The sequence below is a fragment of the Eucyclogobius newberryi genome, unplaced genomic scaffold (genome assembly GCF_026437365.1).
Source record: "Eucyclogobius newberryi isolate DKJ021-1_F unplaced genomic scaffold, fEucNew1.0.hap1 SCAF_7, whole genome shotgun sequence".
NCBI classification, from domain to species: Eukaryota; Metazoa; Chordata; class Actinopteri; order Gobiiformes; family Gobiidae; genus Eucyclogobius; species Eucyclogobius newberryi.
In genome coordinates this window covers 13,917,871-13,933,709 of record NW_027316389.1, presented here as the reverse complement: position 1 = coordinate 13,933,709, position 15,839 = coordinate 13,917,871, and the positions used below count along the sequence as shown (strand labels likewise).

The 15,839-nt window shown below is 41.7% G+C and overlaps 1 protein-coding gene across 2 annotated transcripts; it reads right to left on the bottom strand.

Annotated features, from left to right (window-relative positions):
• Nucleotides 1-2,466: 2,466 nt before the first annotated feature.
• On the bottom strand, nucleotides 2,467-13,299 carry ptpn5 (protein tyrosine phosphatase non-receptor type 5). 2 transcript variants are annotated; one of them, XM_072434731.1, is made up of 15 exons: nucleotides 13,282-13,299; nucleotides 13,130-13,207; nucleotides 9,904-9,996; nucleotides 7,966-8,245; nucleotides 7,684-7,806; nucleotides 7,343-7,438; nucleotides 6,776-7,032; nucleotides 6,496-6,688; nucleotides 6,051-6,135; nucleotides 5,893-5,972; nucleotides 5,681-5,818; nucleotides 5,494-5,604; nucleotides 5,190-5,350; nucleotides 4,879-4,992; nucleotides 2,467-4,483 (listed from the first exon to the last, which is right to left on the bottom strand). In XM_072434731.1, exons 3-15 carry the CDS (start codon nucleotides 9,936-9,938, stop codon nucleotides 4,390-4,392), a joined length of 1,767 nt encoding a protein of 588 aa, XP_072290832.1. In that variant the 5' UTR covers nucleotides 9,939-9,996; nucleotides 13,130-13,207; nucleotides 13,282-13,299; the 3' UTR covers nucleotides 2,467-4,389. The 2 variants fall into 2 exon arrangements, with proteins under 2 accessions (XP_072290832.1, XP_072290833.1); XM_072434732.1 differs by lacking the exon at nucleotides 13,282-13,299 and adding an exon at nucleotides 12,403-12,489 and having other exon boundaries at nucleotides 13,130-13,148.
• Between the last annotated feature and the right edge of the window lie 2,540 nt (nucleotides 13,300-15,839).

Below are 15,839 nucleotides of genomic sequence, written 5' to 3'. Positions count from 1 at the left end.
AAAATGGTTAAATCATTCACATTCTGTATACAACACTGTTCTAAAATATTACTCAACTCATATACGAGTTACTTTATCAGCTCCTCTGCAACTAAATCCAACATAAAACTTAAATGAACCATACGTTGTATAAAATAGGCTACTGACATCATGTTAAAAAGAAACTAACTAGTACTTTGTGTCATATTTTCCATGTATACGCTTTACTTGACTGCAATATTGACAGTCTGTACTTGTAATAAAGTCCAAGTTAAGCCGTGTCAATGTACTTTTACTTAAGTACACATTTCAGAGTCTCTCCATCACTGCACGGCTGCACAAAGATGGTGGTGTATCACAGTCTGTTTGATTGCACCTGAATATACTGCACATAAATAGATTAAAATCCTGCATAAATCGCAGCATGTAGCTTTCCCATAATCGCCATTAGCTTTTAACAGTTCAGCCTGGACTTTTCTAATCGATAATATCCGTGATGCGGCAGGAAACTCCGGAGTCATGTATCAAAAATGGGAAAACCCAGCGCGCGCTCCGACATCAACAACAACTGCACCTGTCCCGGGCCGAGCAGCAGACACGAGGGGTGGGGGAATCACTGTGTTGTGGTGCAGTGTCTCTGTCCCGGGCTGTAAACGTCTGCAAATGTGACGCCGGGGCCCGTTCTGATCACGTCCAATAACAATAATGGAGCGTGCGCCGTCGCATTGACAATAATAAACCGACCCAGATATTTATGCGCGCGGTTTATCCTCACGAGCCTTGTTACAGTCAACACGAAATTAAACAAAATGTCCCCTACAATGACGCGTGGGGGGGACAAAACGTTGATCGGACACAATAGTGATAACAAAAAAAAAAAAAATAATAATAATAAAAATAGAGGGCAAAACCGAAATATAAACCGACGCACGTTACACTCACCTTTACGCATTTCCGACTCCAAACGTCACACCTTTTCCACGTTTTATAATCATTACTTTGAGCTCGGGTGGGTTAAATTCCAATTGTGCGACGGGGCGCGCACGAGGGAGGAAGGAGGGGGGCGGGGGATGAGCTCGCGCCTCGCTGACAGACTGCAGCAAGCGCGAGCGAGGAAGAGAGGAGGGGCGGGGCAGACGCGAGCACGCGAAGCTAGCCTAGCTCTGTCCGATAGCCGCGCGCGCGCTCCACTTCATTATCACACAACGAAACGTCAAACGCGTTGGTAAAAAAAAAATAAAAAATTGCGCTATATCACCCCAATATTTGCCCCTTTTTTCCCCAGTCGGACCGCGTTGGCGCAAAAGTCTTCGCCATAGCGCTGTCCGTGCGTGTTTACGTCTGACCGGGGGGGCGGGGGGGAGGGGGTTGTACAGTTGACGGCGGAGTGACAGCGCCAGGACAAACAAGACAGTGACAGCGCGCGCGCGGGGATAATGCCCCCCGTAGCAACGTTTTGAACAACACGTAAACGGTGATTGGAATTAAAGTCGCTTACCCGCTCTCCTTTGCGCCATGTACCTTTGAATTGGCGCAGCGCACGAGTGATACGAGGAGGGCATTGAAGGTGCACTACCACGGCACTTTCATGAACCAAAGCGGTGAGGTCATGGTTCAGGAGGAGGAGGAGGAGGGGGAGGGGGGAGCTGAAAAAAGTATATGAGGTTGACGTCACCGACAGCCAATCAGCGACGAGGGCTCAGGGCTGGAGGGACGTCACCGCGATGATCTGTGGATTTGACGAGCGCTCCGGCGTTTAAAGGAGACACGCTGCGCTTTGTTTCCGAGCGGCGCGTGTGGCGTACAAAGGAGACCGAGGAACAGCGTTAGAAACCAGGAGGAGATCGACTCTAGAGGCCACGTTTGAGTCTTAAACAGGTTATGATAGAGAGAATGTTAGAGCGGGATAAGCTTATATTTTGTTCATTCTTTATTTCATATTTTTTATATTAGGCTATGACGATATTTTCTGGTAATTTGACTTTTCACACGATGTTTATTTCCCTAAAGAAGATTTTAGATATTCTTAAATGTAGTATTCAGGTCTGTGGGTATATATTCCGCCGTATAGAATGTATTGAGCTGAGTGGTGATTATGAATGTGGGGTTTATCAATGGAAGAGGCTAAATGTTGTATGTATACTGACATCTAGTGGTGACATGTTTAACTGCACGTTTGTCAAACTGCTCTTTTGGATGGTGGGGAATTAATTAGGCTGACATTACTTATTGGATGAACTATACTTTGAGGAATTGGAATATTTAATAACAACTTCCCTTACCCATACCAAGTTGAACTAGGTATGCACTTCACAATATCACATTCTGTACTTTTTGGGTAATACCAGAGTTTGCACATTTTATGTTTTGCCTGTCAGATAACCGTATTAATACCAAAATATAGATTAGATGTTACATAGACATACATTCTTTATTTAGTAATGTTTGGAACTTATTGTGAAATTGAAACAAGATGAGCGACCATAATTCATGAAAATCTATTTTTATTTGGATGCAAAACTCACAACTCAAAGCGATACTGGAGCAGAGAGGTGGAATATTGATTTGCTGGTTATGTATGTCCAATATCCAAGATCTCACTTTCCCATTTTTTTGGTTATATCAAAACCAAAAAGCATCAAACGACCAATGGAAATACAACTTCATTACACATGATGACAGGTTCCTACAATTGGCTGTTTAAATTGTCAGTTAAGAATAATGAGCATTGATGTGTATTTACACATTCATTTTAATCCCCCTATGACAAGGTTCAAGTTGTTTGATGATGTCATCACATTGTTGAATCTGTTACATAGAAAACTGTTGTTTTTATAGCTGCCTAACACTTAGCATTTATTTCTCATGTTGTGAACTATGACCTATGACAAGCCACAGATGGAATTGAGGACTGTGTGAAAACTCAGTCTGAGGTAAAATTTTCAATAAAACAATAAAATGTTCACATACAGCAAAGCATATTAAAGCAAAGCCTAAAGGCAGAACAGAATACTACTGAGGACCTAACCAATTCTTCTGTGCTCTAAAGTAATTTAGGTAGTTGTCACATTTTGCTCTGTCAAATCTCGCAATAGAAACCAATGTATTGATCCACAGTATGAGCTACATTCCATCATGGTGTAAACAGAAATATACACAAGGCATCTACTCGAAAGGATTGTATCAAAATGTTCTAAAAATATCTCTGGTTGGTTTCACAAAAGCAAACTGTATCAAAAGCATTGGCCGAGAGCAAGCAATATATAGGCTTAAAACTTTTTACACAACAAAAAGCAGGACAACCAATCACGTCGCTTGATTTTGGACCTGTAAAGTCCCATACAGCACATGCAGTTCATTTAAATTAACACAATCAAAACACAATACAGAAAAAGAAGTGTTACAGCTTTAACTTCAGAGAAAGAACCTTGATCTATTGTGCTTCATACAGATTAGGCTTGGCCCGTCTGTACAACAATCATGGGCTTACGTCACTAACCTGGTCTCCAGCTACCGAAGGCAGAGGCATCACAAAGTCTGTCAGTTCTGAGCTCTGAGAATTATGTAAATAGATGTGTTTGAAAACCAGTCTGTAACATGGGCCATTGTCACTTTTGGTGTCGTATTTTCAGGTTTGGTTTTCTCTGATGGAGTTATTCTATTTCTTTTCCTCTTCTCAGCTCTTCTGGCTTTGTGATGTCTCTGCGTGTATACGTCTAAGTGGCTGTAATGTGGGAATATCTGTGTGAACACATGGTTTTGAGTAAACAGGTACATTGAGCTGTAATACTGTAGTTTGGTATGAATTCATTATTGACCTAATTGTTATACATTCCTATGTTCAAGATTGCACATGCCTTTTATGAACACATAGCACCATGCAACCTGGAAATGAGATGTCTCCTGTATGTTTATGAACAATTCAGTTCATAAAATAATGATACAAATTTAAATATGACAAATATTGATTAGTTTGATGATGCTGGCATGTGAGCACTAACTCACACACCTTTCACATCTTTCAGTTGAAAATTACAAGTTCTGATAGTTAATACTTTGGCAGAACTTGAATAAGCACGCACTGTGTGAGTGAGGGATCAATAATTCATGATTCTAACACTTTTGGCATCTCTTTATCATCTTTATCCAAGGTGTAACTTAAATAAACTATTTATATGCAATACAAAATGCTTGGAAATATGTTGAATGTGACTCTGGGATTCATCAGCACAAAAACATACAGTAAGCACAAATGTTCCAAAGTGATAAAGTCCAGATGAACAAGCCTGGAGTGGATGATGACTGGATGATGTAGGATGTGATGATATAGTTACAGTGGTGCATACCACCAGAGGTGGCTCAGTGTACAGTGGCGTGTCTCAGTCTGGGGGCGCTCAGACGGGGAGAGGGTCACTCTTCAGCGGTGTGGGACAGCTGCTTCTCATACAGGCTCAGGACATGATGCACAAACTGGTACTGCTCACCTGTCTGTATCATCCCGCCTCTGACAGAGTCACAAGGGAAAACTGCATTCAAACATCAGGTAACCAGGCTAGACCAAAAACAGTGCATTTGAATATGGTTTAATATGACATAAGCTGTTTTATCTAAAATAATGTAATAACCAGCACTAATTCCTGCCATTTAAAAGTGCTACGGAGTCATTATATACTCAAAGCCAAGCAGGACACTGTAGAGGAAAATGAAGCATGTTTGTTACACCTGTAATTTTCCAACTGTGGCTGATCAATGTGTGGTTGGTGAAGGCTTCAGATAAACCTGCTGGTTTTGTTACCACTCTTAAGAATTGAAGTATTTGGTAACTCACTATTAATCACCCTTCAGTCCATATATTTTGTTAGTTTAAAAATAAATCTGGGAAATGGCACAGATTGTTACCTGTCCAGACGGAGCTGGCAGGTGGTTCTCAGGATGTCGACCACACCCTCAGTCCTCAGCTGCTTGCACAGGATGGAGGTGGCAATTAAGCAGCCAGTTCGACCGATTCCAGCACTGCAGGCACAGCAATGGGGTAATCATGGAAAACAGATTACTGTACGATTAACATAATTTTGATTCAAGTATGTCCTCCCTGAGGAAATCAGTTTGAACTAGATATCTGTTTATTCATGCATATTTTGCCACCAGCAGTTCTCATACAATGGTGGGATATATCAATAAACATCTCTAAATGATGCAGCAGACTTTACCTGCAGTGCACAATTGTAGGACCACTGGAAGGCGGAGCTTCATCTCTGGCCCTTTCCACTTCCTGTACCAGTTCCAAGAGGGGTGGAGCTTTGTCTGGTGTCTTCTGATCTGGCCATGAGGTGTACCAGTACTGACGCAGACTCCGCTCCTCTCCTTCATGCTGCAACATGCATCACACACATTAACCTGATGGACTTTATGTTAAAATGTAGCAAATAAACTCAAACACTGAACACATTACACTGCACTGAACAGGGCCATGTTAATCTGCCCTGAGCATGCATCACGTTAACATCAGTTCACCTTCAGAGTAAACACCCTCAGACTGTAGTCGTCCTCCTGCGTTACCGAGACAACAGTGATCTCAATGCCCTCATGGGTCACAGTGTCCTCTGGCCAGTATTCTGCACATTTCTGAAATATGCATCATCTGTGAATGTGTCGTTTTAAAACAAATTTATTTAACAAGGTATTAGACAATTTGACAAACCTCATTTTTCTCCTCCAGGTTTGTGATCATGACGATTATCGGACATCTCTCCTGCCACACCATCCTCCAGAAGTCTCCCACTGTGTTCACTGTAGGACCCTGTGTGGCTATGTAGGCCTGCTCCTCATCATCGTAACCCTGCACACACAAGACACTGACATAGAAGGCACGGCAACAGCCCCAGAGGGTTCCAGGGGATTCCATTGCTTTACCTTTAAATAATTAGCGTTGATGTAGGTACTGAGGAAGTCGTCTTCATCCTCTGACTTTAGGATCACTCTGCTGTGTGTGTCTGTGAGAGCATGTATGAAATAATAAGATTACATCCAGTATATAGTGTAAGTTTTGTACTTATTTGTTGTCTGCTCACTTGGTAAGATAGTTTTGTAGCGGTTCTTTCTCACCAGCCCTGGGTAATTATACTCTTTTGGGTCGACAAAATTCATGGGAGTTTCCTGTTGATGGACATTTAAACCAAGACAAATATAACAGAGTTATTACCACGAAGAAGGTACAAGTCAAACTAGAAATAAACAATAAGATTCCATCAGACTACTGTGACTGCACATGTATCTGCCTAGCAGACATTGAAATCCTTCATGGGTTTTCAATATGCAAATATGCTTGTATGTGTTCTCCTTCGCCCACTTAGCGACATTGGAGAAGCTTACGGGTGTGTGCGGAGCTCCACTGGGTGTTGTGTGTGGGAGAGTGCACTTCTTTGTCTAGGTGTGCACGTCCATATCTTTCCCCGTGAGTCTCACTTATACTTAATCTAAGGAGTGTAGGCGTGTAGGCGCTGATGCTGCTCTCACATAAAACTCTGCCTGCAGGGCCTGGTCGTCCATGGCCCGGCTGTGCAGCTGGGCAGGGGTTAGGACATGTGTTCCCTGTCGGAGGTATTCTTGGGCTGACTGGTCTCTGGGGGAGAGCTGTGCGCCATAGCCATAGGGCTCTGTGCAGCCGGGTGAGCACATGTCCAGGGTCAGGGAGACATTCGATCCCCTCCTGTTCAGCAGAGAAGGTCAACACAGACATGTGATAAAATATCATGTCATTATTGTATGAGTTGTGAGTAAAATAATAAGCACACACCGCTCCTGAAGCCCGACTGGAGTGACGGTGAGTGTGGCAGAATCGACCTCTGTCCTGGTGTCGTTGCCAATGTCAAACACAGGAGTCTGTGGGACTGGGTCCAGATCCAGCAGGTCCTCCTGAGCGTCGGTCCACTCCGACAGGGTGAAGGAGGGCTGCCGACTCACTGACTGACGCCGCTCTCCCATGTCCTTTACGACTGGTCCTGATGACCATAAGCCACTGCTGTAGCGCCACTTACACACCATGTGGATGATCTTGCAGCAAAACAGAAAATAAAAAATTATACATGTTATTAGACTCGGAATTATACCGGTAATAGGAATATAACTGATTCTATGTTCTGAAGTGAGTCCGCTATAGTCTCTGAGACTGAAAATCCAACCTTTTAATTTCTAATACACATGGATGATTTAATCAGATTTCAGAGGGAGGGAGAGGAAGAGAGAGGGAGGGAGTGGGAGGGAGTGGGAGGGAGGGAGAGGGGGGGAGAGGGAGAGACGCAGAACACTCCAGCAATGGCTTCAGCCATTGCAGATTTTCTAGTACATATGCTGTGGGTTTTACCATGATAAAAGAGATGGCAACGCCGATGCCTGCAGTGCCATTGAAGATCCACTTGTGCTCCTCAGTGTGGGAAACCTCCCTCATCAATAAAGTTGACTGGAAGAAATACAGAGTTAAATATATATATGTTAAATTACATTTAACTGATTTTTGGTGCACACTGGGATAATACAGTGAAATACTGAACATTTCTATAATTAAGTTATGACATTTCTTTCTGTATATTAAAATAAATCAATTTAAATTTACAGAGAAATTGTGAAAATTGTGAAATTGTTAGTGTGAGATAATTCAACAATATAAAAACAATGCCGTATTTATGTAGTTCTTCTGATACTTACGTCCCCACCAAAGATTGGGTGGTATGGAAGGACGAAACCAAGGTAGAAGTCTATTACTTGCAGAGCTTTATAAATTGAAGAAAATGGCCCATTTCCTTCCATCACAAAGAACAGCCAGTAGCCCTGGACAGAGAAAGTGAAGCTAGTGTGTTTGCACGCTCATTCATGCGTGAGTAACCAGACACGAGCTCTGCTTATTCTCTTGTGAAAAATATATCTCGCTTACACAGAAAAATGAAATTCGACATACATAATCCTAAATACAATTTTCAGCTAACGTACCATGACCTGGGACGCAACAAAAAGAGCGACCCAGAAGTGGATCTCTACGAACAGACTGTAGACTTTGTGCAGAAACACTTCTTCTCCGTGAAAGTTGGGAGGATCTTTGCATTCAGTCGACTCGTTTTTATTCTTAAATCCATCAAGGTTTTTCTCAGTCTTCGTGGGTTCATCCAGCCACACAGGGTCTTCATCTGGCCTCAGGAAGATGGAGTCCTCAGTGGGCGACCGTGTAGAGCTGCTCAGCTTACGCGTCATGCTCCCCTTAAATGAAGCGCTCCTGTGTTTAGAGGCATTAAACACATTAAACACAGTAATTACATGATGCACTCACAGATCAGGGTCAATCAAACGCAAACCAAACAATAATTATAAAGTGCAAATATGAATAAATCAAATTCTTTTCTGGGTAAATAAAATAAAAAAAATGTGTTTAGTTTAAAGCAACACTATGCAACTTTCTGGAGGTGGAAAGTCGCCTGCGTGTTTCCATGGAAATAGAAAGCTAACACCATACTCCAGGACGTTCCTCATGGAGATAGATACATTTTGTGCCATACTGTGAAATATTTCAGCGGAAAAAAAATAATACTTTCCATGGAAACAAGCAGAAAGAGGCTCCCCTAGGCCATAACGAGTCAGGTTGGTGGAGAGGCAAGCCCAGCTCACAGGAAGGACACATGTTTATCAGTGCAAGTAAAAAACAAATAGGGAAAAAACACACAAAATGCTTCTTTCTTTTCTGAAACATATAAAGAGGTGGGCGATATATCAAAATATCTGTGTGGTTGTAAGGAAGCTGCTTCATTGGATTGTATGTGTACAGTATATAACATTTTCTGGCAAAATTGGCAGTTTTTTTTTTATTTTATGTGTATTCTATAGTGGTTTAAATAATATTATGGTGATGCATGTTTAAAATTATGCAACAATGTCTGTTGCTTTAAGAGTAGCTTCACTTACCAAGATGGAATGAAGGCTTCTTAACTTTTCCAAAACTGACTGAGTGCCTTGGTTTTTAGTGCAATGACTTTAGCATCTTATCTGTTATGAATGTTGTTTTGAAGACATACATAATTCAAATAGCATGTATATTGATTAGAAATTGAGGAAGCTACAGTTTATTTCTGCATGTTTTTGCGTCGTTTCACATTTGTCTGGTACTTCAACCGCAACTAACACATTTAAAGGCATGATTATTATCTGATTATCACTATCGGGATACTGCAAAAATCAATCCACTCTCCACATTTGTACCGTTCCTTTTATTACAAAGAATGAGGTTTATTTTTGAGTGAGATACGTCTATTTAAAAATGTCATGGTGTCTGCATGATCAGGGCCCAGGCATCCACATTACGTCTCCACACATGCTGGACAGGCGGTGCCGTGCATGCGTGTATGTAAATAAGCGTGCACGGGACAGAGCGCGCCGTCGTCCCTCTGCCCTTTGCAGACGTATAGCTAAGCGGCTTGGAGTGGCTGTCATATCCGGATCCTCTTGTCTTTGTCAAATTGGACTCCATTGTGTGAGTGTGAGAGTGAGAGAGGGAGACTGGGCGCGAGAGCCTCTATTGTGGAGAAATGAGTCAGGGGTAGCGTGTTTACAGCCCTGTCCGTCGCCTAGGTAACAGAGTGGCTCTCATCCGTCCTGAGTATTATCATCCAATGACAGCGCACGCACATACACACTCTCAATCAGTTAGCAGTGTATTCAAAGCTCCTTTTCCATCCTGCGCCTTTGTCCTTCAGCCATTAATAAAGATGTTTTGTGCATTGGCTGATTACTGCCACATGGTGCGCGGGGATGTGTGAAAGCGGGGGAAGGTGTCGCTCCATATCACTTTGGTTTAAATGTGTTTTCATCAATGGATAGATTGTACAAAATTGGCAAATGCACACTTGTGTGAGAGTTGATCTGAGCAATCACATGACTCACCTTTGTAGATGGCAGGGTATGAGGGGGTAGATCATATGATCAGGTGAAGTCCAGTGCTCTGGGGGCTGTTGTCAATCATTGTGCAGCAGAGACCTGAGGGAACACGGCAGAGAAAACCTTTAACAAGATCTTACAGAAGGCCAGTAAGGTGAACACATGTAAAAAGTTATGTTTCCATATTTCACATTTCATTTCAATCTAGTGTTAGAATTAGTAATTGAGATGCCTAAAAAGTAAATTGCAATCAATATAACTGATAATAATGATACTTATGGGCTTTTACTTATAATGAGAAGTTCAACAGAACATCTAATTGCAATGGATCTAAATTACAAAGAGCCCTATATTGACGTTTAAAAGTGCCCTTACTCTACCTTTTAACAGGAGTATTCAGTATTCTACTGAATGACACTGAGTGTACAGTCATGAGTAGCTCCTCTCACAGGTGGTCAATCTGACCAGTCACTGGTCACACTGACAGTGCTAGTAATCCTGTTTTATCAAACGATGGAGCAGAGTAACAGCCTTGTCTGCTCCCCTTTCCTGAGCGGAGGACGGTGACACCGTAAACTGTCAGGACCTGTCTTTTCTCCATTGTTTCTCCCTCTGTCCCTTCTCACTCAGTGTCCCAAACTCTCATTACAGACATCTTAAATCACTCTGAAGCCTCTTAACCAAGTACAAGCCTGTGAAAGAAGTGCAGCGATGAACAGTGGAGTCTTTCTTTCTTGTTGGCTGATGGTGGTTTTGAAGTGATTACGCCAGTCTCCGCATCCATGGTAACATACGATCTACTCATGTACACATTTAAACCATATAAGCAGGTCTCTGGTCTTAAACAGCTCAAATACAGCTGGAAAGAAAAGCTGGGTTTTTGAGTGAAGGTTGTCTGAAGCAGTGACACGTTTCGGTAACTGTGACAACCAGAATACTGTACACAGACTGACACTACAAATATAAGAATACACACAAGTACAAAGTTGAAGCTCTGCGATGATGTTGATATTGCCTTGAATCTTTTAACCTACATTTACTTTTATTTGCTAATTACAGTTTCATTGGACGTTCTTTTTATTAAACCAACAATTCTGGTAAGCCCATCGAAGCAACTGCTGACGTGATTTTGGCGCTACAAAAATAAATTGAATTGAATTTGCTTATGCAGTAAATATACCTCTTTCACTTGATGGCATGACCGGCTTCTCTGGTCAAAATGTGTTCACCGAGTGATAACAATATCTGAATGTCTGCCATGTTTTTCGAACAAACGTCGTCTCATCTCAAGAGACCACTAATACAGAATAACATCGAGATAGATTTATGTTATGCCACACAGAGGAATATTATAGCCAAAGAAACATTCCAAACCAGCAGGTGGAGGCTCCTTCAGACTAAGTACAAGTCAGGGTTGTGGACATGCAAACCCGCTCACTGTAAGGACACATAGTTCTGTGTTTTTAGTGCAATAAGAAACAAACTCCTATGCTTTTTTTTTTTTTTTTTAAATTTTGGACAAAAATATTTGTACTGGGGTTTTAACTAGGAAATTCACTGTGGTGTGCACTTTATGGAAAATGTTGCTCAGCACTGAAGCAGGACTTAACATTTTAGTGCAAATTTGCTATGCTTTATTAGTACGGTAACTAGTATTATAATCTAGGACAATAGTATTTAATAAGACTTTAAGATATTCACTTTTACATTAACCTTGTGCTGGCAGCTCACTGATGGGCTGTGTCTTTGGGCCCTGACACACCCACCACCCCCTCAGTCCCCAAGTTTCTAAGTGATCCGTTTTTATTATTATACTTCTGGGCCGAATGTATTTATTTATTTATGTACACAGCATTTACATTGGACAAACCAGATGCAATGTTTTAAGTGTGTATATGGCAGAATATGCTAATTTTCAACACTTGTCCATAGGGCCAATTTTGTGTTGCCAATTCTACCTAACGCATGCATGTCTTTGGATGGTGGGAGGAAGCCGGAGAACCCGGAGAGAACCCACGGTAACACGGGGAGGACATGCAGACTCCACCCAGAGAGATCATGTGATGTTGGTCTGGTACGGGAATCGAACCCATGATCTCCTTCTTGGGAGGCAAGAGCGCTAACCGCCTTTGTCACCGTGCAATCTGTGTTGCAACACTGGAATACCCCCACTGTGGTACAAATAAACATTATCTTATCTTAAATAGTGTGTAGTATTCCCATTGATCCCCTGCCATCCAGCTCAGTCCAAACAGCCCATACATTAAACTCATGTGTTTGGTCCTGGGATGACCGCAGAGACACTTCACAATCGCAGATGTTAAATGCCCTCTTATGCAGCACGGGACAAGAGAAAGAAATAAAACGTATTAGGTTTCAAACGAGCTTAAACAGTCAAAGTGTCCACGGAGCAAAGAGCCAAGGCAAGCGGAAGCTCGCGGTGGAAGTGATGATTGGACGGTAACGTGAGACAGTGTCACGAGGGGCCGAGGTGCGCCTGTTTACCTCGGCTGTACGCGCACATAATCTTGTCATGACCTTACGATCCAAAACGCAGTGTACTTTCTTGCCTCCTCTTCTTCTTGAATATGCCTAAGACAGAAAATCAATCGCTGCTATTGTTTACATACTCTACACCTCACTCTCTGCAGGGCCCGTCTCCTTTTAGTGCGAAATGCAAACCTATTGTTGACGCTGTGTTGCATTATGAATAATTTAAAAGCACTGCACAGAGAAATTGATTTGCAAAGAGAAAAATCTGGAAATGCAGACATTAAAAAAAAAAAAAAAAAAAAGACATATACACAGGGCTACGGTTGGAGTGCGCTGCTTTTCCAGACAGGAAACGCAAACCAGTGCTGGAATGGTACGTCGTTTCCATTCCTACCAACCGACCAAAAATAACCCCCATTCATATCACGTACAGGGGGGCTACGGCGAGCTGGGGCGACCACACAGAGCCGCGCCGCTTGGATTAGTAATGAATCACCCCGGGAGCTGGACTGTTGCATCCCCCTCCGGTAACTCCCACACCGTCACAAACAAACGGCGCACCGGAGGAGGAAGGCTCGGGAAACGGGGAGCAACATGTTGTCGGGCACCAAAAAACGGGCGATGACTTCCCGAAAGCCCAGACAGTTGCAGCGGGAGAATTGGTATTCAACTCGTGTGTCGCGCAAAAAAGGATGGAGAGGAGGAGGAGGAGGAGAGGCGGCCGGTGGATTCCTCTTACCTGGCTCTGTCCGTCTTCACATGGCCGTCCGTCCGTCTTCCCTTTGCCGCCGATCAATCCCGTTCACGGCTCCTCTGTCTGGGAGAAAAAAGAAGCGTGTGTTCATGTGAGACAGGCTGGAGATGGGAGAGAAAAGGGAGGAGGGGACGTACCAGGGGGAAGAAGAGAGGGAGAGAGGGGGGGGGGACGGAGGCAAATCGGAGGGATAAAAACAGGAATGTGGCGTCTGTGTGTGCGAGGAGGAGGAGGAGGAGGAGGAGAAGAGGAAGAAGAGGAAGAAGAGGAAGAAGAGGAGGGAAAATGAAGTCCAAGAGGTCCTATTTTCTTTTGTTTGTATCCTGGAGGAAACAGAGAGAGAGAGGATATCCACAGGCGGCCGCTTCGTAGGTATATGCAGCAAGAGAGGCTGTACGGTAGCCTTGGCAACAGAGCCTGGACGATGGAGCGAGGGAGAGAGAGTAAGGGAGAGAGGGAGAGAGAGAGGGGGAGAGAGGGAGAGAGAGAGGATGCGCTGGTAACACAGTGAGGACATACAACTACATGATGAAGATGTATGAGCAGTATGAAGCGTAGAAATCACACCGCAAAGGAGGTTTTGTCATTTCCGACCGAGAGCAGCGAAAAAAACTAAACACAAACAAACAACAACAACAACAACAACAACAACAACAACAGTGTAAAGGACGTGCAAACAAACATACTGTACCTGTTGGGAGCTCATTAGTCGTAAAGGCAGTGACGCAAACAGCACTTATTGTGAGTTAAGTTACGATGCATCGACGTTGTAACATTTCAAAGTCGATTTCGATACTGAGGAAGAGGCTCGATACTCGGTGACGGTTTTGATATTGCAATGGCTTTTTCAGGCGTGTCACGATAACGAATATTGTGATTTTGTACTGCTAAAAAGTCGCACAATAATATCGTGGGGTGTGAAAATATATCGAAGAATGAGCGCCTCTGTTTGAATGCATTGTTTTGTTGCAGAAATGGCTAAAAAAATCAAGGGAACTACACAGACCATGATCTTTTGCTCCGTTTACGCTCAGACAAAGTAAAGACATAATTGTTGTAAAGCACTTTTATGACTCATAAGTCTTTGGAATGAGACGAAAGCGATGCACAGAGTGTCATGGAAGTAGCATATCTACTGTTCTGTTAGGCTTTCTACAATATTGCAATAAATATTGTATCATGAATTTAATATTGTGATAGTATTGTATTGTAAAAATTGTAAATATCATTACATATCTATGAATAATGCACTTTATCTATAATTATAACTGTTGTACGCACACATGTAAAAGAGAAGCAGGCCCTATTGTTTTGTTTCATTTCCATTTTTGCATCTGTTCTGAACCTGTATTTTACTTATTATTTCCTCGTATAATCTTATTCTTAATCATCTTTTTCTAGTTTATTTCTGCATCTTCAAAGTCACTTTTCTTACTTTCTCCACAATCCCACTTGTTTCTCTCTTTTTCTTTTTGTTATTATCACTCTGATTGTTTAAATGTTGTGTTTAATTTGGTGCCAAAGGTGGAAAAAAACTTAATTACGTAATTGTAGTTTTACACAAACCAAGAAGGAGTTTGTGAAGGAAAAATATGTTGACTATTGCAGGAAGTAGTAAAACACAGAGAAAGTTTGGCTCAATTTACAAGAAACACATTTTTCTGACACAAATTAATGAAACAAAATAAAGGTGTTTCGATATATTTCATTGGTAAAATCATATTTATTGCACCTTTAGAGGAGTTGTGGCCTAGTGTGTGGTTGCTAGGTAACAGTTATGGAGTTTCCCAGTGTGATGTCAAGATTTACAAACGGGAAGTAAAATTATAAACCTACAAAAAAAGTCGATCTGGGATAACATTCTTAACGCTTTTAGCAAACTCTTAAACATAATTCTTTCATTTGTGTTTTATTAAATTGGTTTAATTCAACCTGCAGAGGCACTTTAAGTTGGATAATAAATACAAGGATGGATCAAACAGATGTTGATGCATTGTGGATTTGATTGTTTTATGTTGCATTTTTCCTACATGCTCAGTGCGTTCTGTGAGGCCTCGTGTGTTTCTCAGTTTTATATTCCTACTTCTCTCCCCATGCTCGTCCTCAAAGGCTGCAGTCTCTTCTTACCGTGTGGCGCTCTCGCTCTCCTTCTTTCCTGTGTCACCATATGGTGTTTTTTTTTTTTTATCCCAGTCAGCTCTTTGAAGTGGCCAGCAGGGAACAGCATCTCCGATAATGACACATACCACAATATGCCAAGTGTATTTGATCATAGTGTTTAAAGACATTAGAATTTAACAATATCCGGGCTGCGTGATTTGAAAAAAACAACATAAATACATCAATTATTTTGTTGTTGGCGTTGAATTTATCAATCACAATTTCCTTCCATTTTCTTTTGTTTTTAATCAGAATTAGATCATGTTTCTTTGCCATTGTCTGAGAACAAAACTCACAAACTCTTCACAAAATGAGGGATCTGCGTTTAAGAAACTACAAGAAACTAAACTACACTGAAACTTAAAACAGTTCTGTTCAACTGTGCTCATGACTTTTATCTGTATTTTACTCTTTTCAAATTAATTTTAATATGATTATTCATTATTTTATTTATTTTATTTATTTTATTTATTTTATTTATTTTATTTATTTTATTTATTTTATTTATTTTATTTATTTTATTTATTTTATTTAT